At 27.7% G+C, this 12,500-nt stretch overlaps 1 protein-coding gene across 2 annotated transcripts in view; it reads left to right on the top strand.

Annotated features, from left to right (window-relative positions):
• Positions 1–12,500, top strand: part of LOC118449858 (uncharacterized) — a 280,468-nt gene that overhangs the window by 209,482 nt on the left and 58,486 nt on the right. For both annotated transcript variants that reach the window (XM_085662142.1, XM_085662143.1), the window contains one exon: positions 5,421–5,556. In XM_085662142.1, coding sequence (XP_085518268.1) covers positions 5,421–5,556 — 136 coding nt within the window. The remainder of the gene's footprint in view (positions 1–5,420; positions 5,557–12,500) is intronic.

The following is a 12,500-nucleotide window of genomic DNA, read 5'->3' as shown; positions in this document are numbered from 1 at the left end:
GGCGCGCAATTTTCACTACAACTCTTTACTCTCTATTTTCTTTTTCAATAGTAATAGTAGCAGCAGCAGCAGCAACAGAAGCAGCAGTAGTAGTAGTAGTAATAGCAGCAGTAGTCAACATAGTGGTCATAGTAGTAGTAGTAGTAAGAGTAGTAGTAGTAATAGTAGTAATAGTAGTAGTAGTAGTAGTAGTAGTAGTAGGCGTCTTGCTTTGTATATACGAAGCTCCTTAAGTCGATTGCAAAAGAGATGCAAATATCGTGGTGGCGCAGTAGTAACAGCAGTCAAGGGATGAGAGGTGAAAGGTTGAGGAGGATAGAATAGGGAGGAAAAGGGGAGTGGGTAGGTGGTCTTGTCGCTTCAGCAACCAAATAGAAACGACGTCAAGGATATATATATATATATATATATATATATATATATATATACATACAAGGCACCCTATGTCAATGTACATAGGTCGACCATCTTGATTTATTCCTTACCTTAGGGGCAGGGCACGTATCCAAAACCCTCGCGGCAAATTTTTCGTGCAAAACACGAATGACCAAGTAGATTTTCTCATCAGCTTACATATGTAAGCACCGGCAACTAACTACTTTTTTCCTTCTAAATTTTTGTTTTTCTTTTTCTTCTTTTTCTTCTTCTTTTTCCTTTTCTTTTTCCCCCATTCTATATTCCTTTACATTCCTGAATCTTAAACTTCGAATCCAAGTTGAAAGAAAAAGGAAATGAATAAAAGAGAGAGAGAGAGAGAGAGAGAGAGAGAGAGAGAGAGAGAGAGAGAGAGAGATAAAAAGAAAAGAAAAACAGGAAGTGAAACTGAAATTGATTGAATCTCTAATCGAAATGATAACATTGATATTTATATTATATAATATTTGATATTTAATCACGAAGAGAAATATTTCGTTCGCTTTTAATATACGTTTGTCTCGATAATTACGAAAATTATTTAAATAAATTAATTAAAAAAAAAAAACAAAAAATAATAATAATAATCTATTTAATCGTAAAAAAAGAATTATTAATAATAATAATCTACTTAATCGTTAAATTTCATGATAAATGGACGAAACTTTATTTCCATATTACTTTTGTTTTTATATTATTCGTTATGCAATAATAAAATTGCATAATAATAATAATAATAATAATAATAATAATAATAATAATAATAATAATAATAATAATAATAATAATAATAATAATAACAATAACAACAACAATAACGAAAGATTTAAAATTACATTCGTCTGATCAATTTATATTCGACGATTATTAAAATAAAATATAAATACGATTATTAATTTACTGCGGTAAAATATTTCATCAATTATGGCATTAAACTTTCCCCCTTTGATGTCAGCTTTTAAATGATTAATTTATATACGATCAAAGATTAATGATAACAACTAAGAAGATAACGATTAAAAAGAAAAGAAATAATCTTTACTTACAATTATAATATTTTCACAATGATCGTATGAAAAGTAAATAATTGTTTGTTTGTTTATTATTAATGAATAAACAAAGATCTTAAGAATTTATCTCGAGCATATCTTTTTGTTCAATGGTACGTACAAGTCCGTACAAAATATTATTGTAATACTATTGAAAAAAAAGAAAGAAAGAAAGAAACGGAGAAAATAATAATAATTTAATACTGGAACGAATAAAAAAAAAGAAAAAGAGAAAAAATATAAAAAAGAAAAGAGATATAAGCATAAGAAAAGAAAACAGTTCGCTTTATCCATATATCATTTAAATTTTCTTTCTATATACAATACCGATGATAATAAATTTCAAACAACTTGAAAACTTCAAAAATGAATAAATCTTTGATGGAGAATTTTCTAAAGTAAGATTGAAAAGTCTGAGTCGCGTAAAGAATACCAAAAGGATCTATACAATGGTATCTTTAAATAAATCCACTCAGAAAGACGTACCTAATCGAGATCAAGGAGGAGTAGCTTACTTAGATAAGAAGAATAAACGATGGTGTATATATATATATATATATATATATATATATATATATATATAATATGTAACAGTGTAATGACAGCGTTAAAATAATAAATGACATTTTCCCGTCTGTTTCTGTTCATGGAACTCGCTCTAGCTTCAGAATAAGGGAAAAAGAGACAATGGACATACTCCATACGAATGTCTTCTCTCCAAGTACTAACATCCCAGAGTAGCTCTTACAAATGGAAAGACTAAGAGAGAAATCGGATCTCTCTCTTTCTCTCTCTCTCTCTCTCTCTCTCTCTCTTTCTCTATCTCTCTCTCTCTTTATCTTTCTTTATCTCTCTCGTACTTTCGTACTCTCATTTCAAGGCGTTTACATTACTACGAGGAAAATGGAGCAAGGTCCTACTTTTCTCTCTCTCTTTCTCTCTCTTATAGATTCTCATCGACACGTTTCAAGGAAACTTGATTGCCATTAAGGAAGAAGAACGAATAATCCTAATGATTCAATTTCAAATTGTATTATATACATATATATATATATGTGTATGTTTGTATGTGTGTGCGTGTGTGTGTGTATTTAGAACGTTTCTTTAAGTTAGTAACATCTGTTTCTTTCTTTTTCTCTTTCTGGAAGTTCCAAGAATAAAACCTAATAAACCGAACGATTTAATTTCTATTTACATTAAATGTGTGTGTGTGTGTGTGTATAATACAAATTAGCTGATTTTTTATATTTAATAATTTTTACATTTAATATTAATATAATATTATATATAATATAGAAACATTTATAAATAAAATAATTATAAACTTTTATATATATATATATATATATATATATATATATATATATACAGAGAGAGAGAGAGAGAGAGAGGTATAGATAGATAGATAGAGATAGAGTAAGAGGAAGGGAGCATCATATGGTGTAGGATGATTCAATCGAGTAGCCTATCAATCGATCCCCAACGCTCAATTTCCCGTGTACTAGTAAGGGAAGTAGGAAAGCGTTGAAGCGTTTACGAGCTAAACAGAGAAGACCAGACTAAACTAGACCAGACCAGACCAGACCAGAACAGACCAGACCAGACCAGACTAGACCAGACCAGACCAGACCAGACCAGACCAGACCAGACTAGAGTAGAGTAGAGTAGAGTAGAGCAGGATAGGGTACAGTAAAGCAGAGAAGAGCAGAGAAGAGCCGAAGTGAGCCGAGCCGAGCCGAGCCGAGCTGATTCTCCTGACGATAATGATATAGTTTAAAGAGAGAGAGAGAGAGAGAGAGAGAGAGAGAGAGAGAGAGAAAGCTAGCTAATTGGACCGCGGATGTATCTAATCGAACCTAATACGAGCAGTCGCGCACTCGTGTCTCGGGCTTTGCTAACGGGCCATGAATTATCGATAAGCTCAAACGTCGTGCCACCTTGCATTCGCTATCAATGAACTTACACTACCGTCACTATCGACTATATCCTGTCATCTATTCTCTCACTCTCACTCTGTCTTATTCTCTCTCTCTCTCTCTCCCTCCCTCTTTCTCTCTATTCCCTCAACCTACTCATCTCTAGCGGCCACCGAAGACAATGCGCACGACATTACCACCGCAGGAATGTTTCAACAAGGAGATATAGTCACGATAGTGAGATACCGACCTCGGTAATCCATTTCTACCTTCTCTTCCTCTCCCTCTCTCTCTCTCTCTCTCTCTCTCTCTCAATATCCACAATGAGCAGATCGTAATTCGAATGCTTCTCGACTACTAGCCAAGATTAGCCGCAAATCGACTCTAGATCAATACGATGCCGTGACGATTTCGGTAATATGGAATAAATAAAAATGATAATATAATTTGACGTTTAATCCATTATTTCTTATAATTTTATTAAACGTTCCAGGAGGAAAAGTATTTTGTTTTTAGGGCGAAGGTGGGAGTGGGATTGCTCTTACTCGCTTTCTTGCGAGTGATGAGGGTCAAAACTTTTTAATATTTGTTTATTTCTTTCTTTCTTTCTTTCTTTCTTTCCTTCTTATTTTCTATTATGTGATTTTATTTATCAAATATTTTTTGTTTTGTTTTTTTTTATCGAACTATACGAACAATTTTCTATCTAATAGAAAATTATTAACGACAATGATGGAAAGTATAAGAATTTGTTTTTCTAACTAATGATAAGGTTCACGGTTAATTAATATTTTGATATTTTGAATTTCGCATTGCTCTAAAGACGAAATCTTCGTATTACGTTATTTAGATTGATACAAGAATCAAGATATGAAATATATATTTTTCAAATATCATAACAATTTTAAAACGTATTAGATGGGAAAAAATTTCATCCTAATATAATAGATACGTTTAAAATTTTCATTATAATCATAATATAATAATCGTAATAACGAGAATTTTTTTTAATTTAAATAAAATGTGATTTATTATATGGAAAAAAATACGTACATATATTCTCAAAATTTATTGAATTTCCTTTGATTTTATATCGCGTTAATTATATTGTAAAAAAATTAAAATTAAAGTATTTCAATCGTTTAAAAAATTTAAAAATTTTGTAAATTAGAACGTATATAAAGAAAAATATTAACATGATATATTCGAATTTGATTAAATATATGCTTGTATAATATTATCCCTTGATATAAATGTAAATTTAGATTTAAATTTTCATATTTCATATTTAAAAAATTAAAAAATAAAAACTAAAAATAAAATCATAAATATTACTTTCTAACTTCTCTTATTTTCATACCATAATCTATACCATTATATGAGCTAATGTTATAACGAAAAAAAAAATTTTTTTTTTTTTCGTTATAACATTAACATTTCACTTTACACACATTTTAATGCATTAATTAATATGACGAATTTCATTGAAAAGAAAATAAAAGGAAAAAAAGTAAACAAATAAATAAATATATATACAAATCATTAAAAAAATGTCAAACAATTTCTATGATTTGATTAATATGATACAATGAGACACCCTGTATGCCATATGTACTCTTCCTAAAAATAAGAACAAAAAAAGAAGAAAGAAAAAAAGAATTTATCAATAGATCAACAAAATTGCAAACAAACAAACAAACAAACAAACAAAACAAAAATTAGTAAATGACATCAAAGGACGAATCAATAATGCTGATGATCCTTTGCATGATGTTGATATTCAAAAAAAAAGAAAAAAAAGAGAAAGAAAAAAAAAGGAAAAAAAAAATAAAAAGAAAAAAGTGAAATAATGAAACAATTGAAAAAAAATTGATAAACGACGTTAGATCGACGACATAAAGGGAAGAATACATAGAACGACTTTTATCTGAAAGTGCGCAAAAGATGCTCGAGATCCAACGTCGGACAATGCCGTCACGTTTTGAAGTACGTAAGTCTTCCATTACCAAAGCAAACGTTTTCGTTTTCTCTCTGTTCGCAGAAGAGGTCAAACAGCGAAAAGTCGATAAGGTTGGCGAACGTGAGGTTGGAGACATCCGGTCAATACAAATGCGAGGTATCAACAGAGGGTCCATCATTCGCCTCTTTTCATAAAACCGCTAATTTGACTGTAATTGGTAAGTACTATTTATTATAAAAAAAACAATTGATAAAGCATTTATTACACGAAAAGAATAATAATAATAATAGGACAATAACAAACAGAAAAGAATAGAGATAATAAAAAAAAAAAAAAAAATAAGAGAGAGAGAGAAAGAGAGGAAGAGAGAAAGAGGGAACATAAAAAGACATAAACGATTAAGTTATAACTCAATCGATGTGACAAGGTACCCATGTGTACTTTATAAATTTTGTCGCTCTTCTTCTTTCTGTTGTCCATTTTATATATATATATATATATATATATATATATATATATATATATATATAAAATCCATGTGTATATATGTACATGTATATTTTTTTCAAATATAAAAATCTCAGTTTCACGTTGGACATAGAAACGATAGAGGAAGGGAGGGAGGGAGGGAGGGTGGGTTCGATGAATGAGCTCTCAAAAATAATGTTCGTACGTTACGAACTCGAAACAGTGTTACACGTATGTATCTACCGTACGTAACGTTCGATTCTTCCCGCAAAAAAGTAAATCACATTCGTCTGTGACAAGAACGATGGATGAAAAAATAAAAAACAAACAAACGTACAAACCGTACGAACGAACGTACGAACGAACGTACGAACGAACGAACGAACGAACGAACGAACGATTGAATGTATCAAATAAAAAGGAAAAAAAAAAAAGAAAAAACAAAAAAAGAAGAAAAGAAAAGTATCGAGAATAGAACGAACGAGTTTAGAGTTTGTCGAGAGGGATGGTGAGAAAGGGATGTGAGGTTGAGCGGAGGGTGAGAGAGGGATGTGAGGTTGAGCGGAGGATGAGAGAGGGATGTGAAGTTGAGCGGAGGGTGAGAGAGGGATGTGAGGTTGAGCAGAGGGTGTTAAAGGGTGGTGGAGGGTGGCAGAGGGTGGCGGAGGCGGGGAGAGTGATAGGAAAGAAAGGCACACCTTTTGCTATGAACCAGAGTACTATCGAGATTGTCAAACGATCCGCCATCTACGAAATTTGTTTCTGTCTGTTATCGGACGACACGGGAGGAAATTCTTCTCAAAAAGAAATAGTAAAAAGAAACCGATCCGTGGAACGGACGAGATCGGAGGGAGAAGAAGGGAAGAAGGGAAAGTGGGGTGGGAGAAAAAAAAAAGAAGAAAAAAAGAAAAAAGGAATATCTTCGGTGTCGTTTATCACCATTCATCATAAACTGAGGCATTCACGAGTTGGTTTTATCCCATCGAATCCTTTTCCGCGAGATCGCACGTTCCTTTTTTCCCCTGCAAAAGCAACAACTTGATTTCTCTAGCAATCTTCTCGCTTCTCTGTTATCCTTCTTACACCATAGAATGTATATACGTATATATGTATGTATGTATGTATGTATGTATGTATGTATGTATGTATGTATGTATGTATGTATGTATTGATGTATGTATTGATGTATGTATGTATACATCAAGCGCAGTTTTGTTTTCTTCGATGGAAGGAAAAAAAAAATTATACAAAAAGAAAAGAAAAAAAAAAAAAAGAAAGAAAGAAGAAGAGAGAAGAATATAATATAATGTCTCTCGAAAGGAGAGAAAAATATTTACGTTCTATAAGGATAAACTTTACAAAAGAAAGAAAGTCGAGACATTTGTAAGATCGTTCGCTATTGATAAGTGATATTGTGATTGGAATTGTCTTCTTTTTTCTTTTTCTTTTTTTTTTTTTTGTTTTTTCTTCTTTAGATTGATCCGATCAAGACGTAATCTTGAAATTTTTAAACGAATGTATTATAGTTTTTTTTTCTTTTTTTCTTTTTTTTTTTTTTTATTGATAATTTCAAAGTAAATAATATATTTAGACAGAATGTAAGTTTAATTATGTAATAATTGTAAATAACATAGTATATATTGTTAATGCACTTATATATTAAATTTACTTTATTTTTACTTTATTTATACTTTCATTTTCTAATATATTTATATATTATAACAAAACGTTTGATATATTATTTATTTTTTGTTTCGTTTATAAAAAAAGAGAAAGAAAATGATATAATAATAAAATTATTACTAAAATATTTTAGAAATGATGTTATCGACATTATATATATAATTCTTTTTCTAAATATAAATATATTATTTATATTAAATTATCAATAAAAACAAATAATTATTATTAGCAAATCCAAAATTACTATATATATATATATATATATATAGCATATGATTAATATATTATTTTATACACACATTCTATTTATTTAGATATTAAATACTGAACTATAATAAATTATTTATATTAAAAATATACCAAAGATAATAACATTCTTTGTCGAAATTTATAAAATTTAATTACTAAATAATATTCAAAAATTTCGTTATTACATTTTGGACAATTCGATGTTACGTATAATACTTTTTCTTTAGAATTACATCGTCATTATAATCCTGATAAAATTTTAATAATAAAAGTATAACATTAAGGATGATAAAATTAGCTTTTTACATTTCTGAAAATTTAATCGCGTTTATTTCGTTATGGTTTACATAAATAAATTCGAAATGCCACGTACGAATTGATAGAATACTCTTGTTACGAGAAACAAACGAAAATGAAACGAAAAGAAAGTGCATACGTGGTTATTGGAAATAAAACAAAAAAAAAAAAAAAAATGAAGTAAAAAGAAATAACAGAAAAAAAAAGCAAAAAATAAATAAACAAACAAGAGTAGAAATCATAACGTTGTCCCCGTTAGAAATACAACCTATTTGCGAATGGCGAAAGCTACGTTCATCCTTATCTTGATCGGTTGGGAAATTCGATTGGGAACAGAAAATACAAACAAATACTCATACTTGGAAAATTGAAAAGCGAAGCAAGCGAAAATTATTTGATAATAAATATTCTCTCGTTTTTGAAAATGCGTATATATATATATATATATATATATATATATATATATATAATCGAGACACGTAGATAATCTATTATATCATTTCATTCGATAACGAGAATGCATACGAAATAATTTCGAACTGAATGAGAAACGTATATATCGGCGTATATGGAGTAGATTATTTTAATAGAAATATCAGAATGCAATTTTTCACGATCGTATATATTCTAATGAAAAATAATACTTTTCAATCCTTTATAACGTCATTGTAATTATAATTGTTACGTCATAACAAAAGTTCTTTCCTTTTCTTTTTTTTTTGTTTATGTTGTTTCTTTACTTTTTTTTTTGGTTTTTTGTTTTTTGTTTTCTTATTTTTTAAATCAATAGAAGTAGCTCGGTATAGCATAATTACACTATGTAATTAATAATTGTATAGTATAGTATACAATTTTAAATATATTTATATATTAAACTAATTTATTTGTAATATACTTTCATTCTCTAGTGTACTTATATATATTATATCATTTAATAAATTTATTCATCATCTTTTATTGTATCTATAAAAACGAAAATCAAAATGATATTATAATAAAATTATATACATATATATATATATATATATATATATATATATATATATATATATTAGATAAAAAGGATTTGTAAAAAATCTGTATAAGTTTCGTAGATAAACAAATATATCTGCATTCTTTATTCACTCATGTAAATAATATAGTAACTGGTGACAAATATTAAAAAAAAAGAAAAAAAAAAAAAGAAAAAAGAGAAAAAACAATTGTTTAAATTAAGATACAAAAAGTACATGTAAATTATAATAACTTCTAAGTAGCGTTACGTTAACAATATAATCTATTGTAAAATAATCTGTAGATAATGAAAAACTATCTTACAAGACGTTAGAATAATTAAATGAAATGATTGGATTGAAGATAATACGAGAACACGATAGAGAACCATTTCCTTCGGTACTTTCATAATCCAGGACCAGTGCTTCGTAATTATTTCAAACGGGTTAATTCGAGCAGTGCTTGTGTCGTTAAACACCACCCCACCGTCCATTTTCTCTCCCACCACCTTGCCTTGTACAATCTACCCTTCTTACTCCTTACCAGGGTAGGTAGATTCCTAATTGTTAATTAGAAAGTAACGCAGTGGCCTTTATTAAACGTCTCGGTATACGGGCATGTCCAACCACGTGGCGCAACGAGGCGCAGTTAATTGACTGTATCTTCTGGAAAGTTCACTTTTATATATATATATATATATATATACGTAAATATGTATGTATGTATGCCTCTATTTTGTATATGCATGTATGCGTACATGTTTGTTTGCATGTATGTATGTATGTATGTATGTATGTATGTATGTATGTATGTATGTATGTATGTATGTATGTATGTATGTATGTATGTATGTATGAATGTATGTATGTATGTATGTATGTATGTATGTATGTATGTATGTATGTATGTATGTATGTATGTATGTATGTATGTATGTATGTATGTATGTATGTATGTATGTATGTATGTATTTATGAATATATGTTTGTATAAATGCATGTACGTATGAATGTATGTATATAGATAAGTAAATACATATGAATGTATGTATATAGATAAGTAAATACATATGAATGTATGTATGAATATACGTACGTATGTATGAATGTATGTATGTATTCTATGTATGTATGTATTCTATGTATGTATGTAAATATGTATATGTAAATATGTATGTATCTATATATTATACATATACATTCTTGCATGTGTAAAGAAATCGAATTCTATAGAAAAAAATAAAAAGATTTTCTCTCTCTCTCTCTCTCTCTCTCTCCCTTTCTCTCTTTTTCTTTGTTTCTTTCTCTCTCTTTTTTTCTCCTTATCCAACGATAACAGCAGGATAATGCAAGAATTGGAAATAACTGTTATATAGCGAAGAGAAAATCATTCGCGTTAATTTTAGCTCGGCTTTGGAGGAAGTAAAGATCAAAAGTAAAGTCAGGAAGGAGTACAGGATTTACTCTTTACTATATAACAAGAGTATCGAAGTAAAGCTTACTCAAATTATCCTTTAATCTCATTCCTTCGTCATTTTCCATTAGAATATCTTTCTTGTATATTTTTAATATCTTTAAATCACTACGACGTCATTCATCTTTAAAATATTTACTTATAGATATATTTCATAATTTTCTTTCCAATTTCTTTTATCATTTTAACGACTAATAACAAACGATTCTTTCTTATATATATATATATATACATACAAATTTATCCAAATATAAGTAGTAACTTAATATAGTATAATTATACTGTGATATATTAACAATAAGTATTGTACTATATTAAGTTACTATAGGTCTATATAATTTATCTAATATGAAAAACATCTAACAATACTTTTAATAAATAATAAATAATATACAATACAAAGTATATATATATATATCATAATAATGTAATTTACAAAACAGTTCATAATATAGTGTAATATAATTATAGTATAATTAGTGTGTATACACATTATGTAATACTATATTATAATTATAGCATATAATGCTATGTCGTACTATATGCAAGTATCAATGTTATTTCTTTCCCCCACCCATTTCTTTTTTTTTTTTTTTTAACATATACGATAATAAATTGAATTAAAGAACAATCTAAAATCAAGATGTAACATATATATAATGCATAAATATATTTGAAATTATGAACGAGAATAAATTCAAACATGTCACAAGTATAAAACGATCGTTCATATTTACTTTTACGATAGCATGACCGAAAATATATTCACTGGAAATGTTTTCATATCTGAGTTAATTTACAACGTTAGGAGATAACCGGATTGGTCACAGATTCCGTTTCTTATCCTTTTATTTGTCACTGACAAATCGTTTGGTACATTTCCACGACGTATTCGTGCATATGAGAGAAACTCTCGTTTCGTGTATGGCAAAGTGTATGCCAAAAGCACGTTCCAAGTGTGTATTCCATGGAGCCATAGAATCTACTTTAGCGTCTACCACGAAATGGGAGTGCTGCTTCAGGGATTTTCGTTTAGGAAAAGGATAAGAGGAGAGAAGAGAAGAGGAAAAGAAAGGAGAACACGTAGAGGAGTCAGCGGATTTATTTAATGAGGAAATAATGCAAGGTCCGGTACTATTTTCTTCTATTCCTTCGATATATATATATATATATATATATATATATATATATATACATAATCGATTCTTATATGAAAGATATATATATATACATATAATTTTTTTTTACTATTAAATGTTAAAGATTATCAACCCATATATATCTTGGATATATTTAGAAACATTGTATTAAAAATTTGTAGATTATAATAATATAGATACATGGATCATTCATTCTTTATATAAACTTGCACTGATACTAACTAAACTAATGATAATAAATATATAATTTATATAGATATATATTTATATATATATATATATATATATATATATATATATATATATAAAATATATCTATATGAAATATATCTATATAATAATTTTAAAAGTTAATATTATATTATATATAATATTATGTTATGTATAATAATATAAAATAATATAATATAATATAACATATATACATATATTATTATTATTATTATTGAAACATATAACTAGTTAGCTTAGAGTATATTATACTTTATAATAGCTTTTAAAGATTAATATTATATCAAATAATATAATATAATATAATATAATATAATACATATATAAATAAATGCGTGTATATACACACACACACATATATATATATATATATATATATATATATATATATATATAAATGTATCATTATTGATACATATAAATAGTTAATTTGAAGTAATACTTGATAATAGCTTTTTAAGGATTAATATTATATCACGTATAAGAACATATAATATAATATAATATAATATATTTATATACAAATATATTATTATTGTTAGATATAATCAGTTAACTTAGAATAATACTTGATAATAACTTCCAAGAGTTAATATTATATTATATA

The sequence above is a fragment of the Vespa mandarinia genome, chromosome 17 (assembly GCF_050613455.1).
Source record: "Vespa mandarinia isolate Hongniang chromosome 17, ASM5061345v1, whole genome shotgun sequence".
Classification (NCBI taxonomy): domain Eukaryota; kingdom Metazoa; phylum Arthropoda; class Insecta; order Hymenoptera; family Vespidae; genus Vespa; species Vespa mandarinia.
The sequence above is the reverse complement of the archived record's forward strand: the minus strand, read 5'-3'. Positions and strand labels throughout refer to the sequence as shown.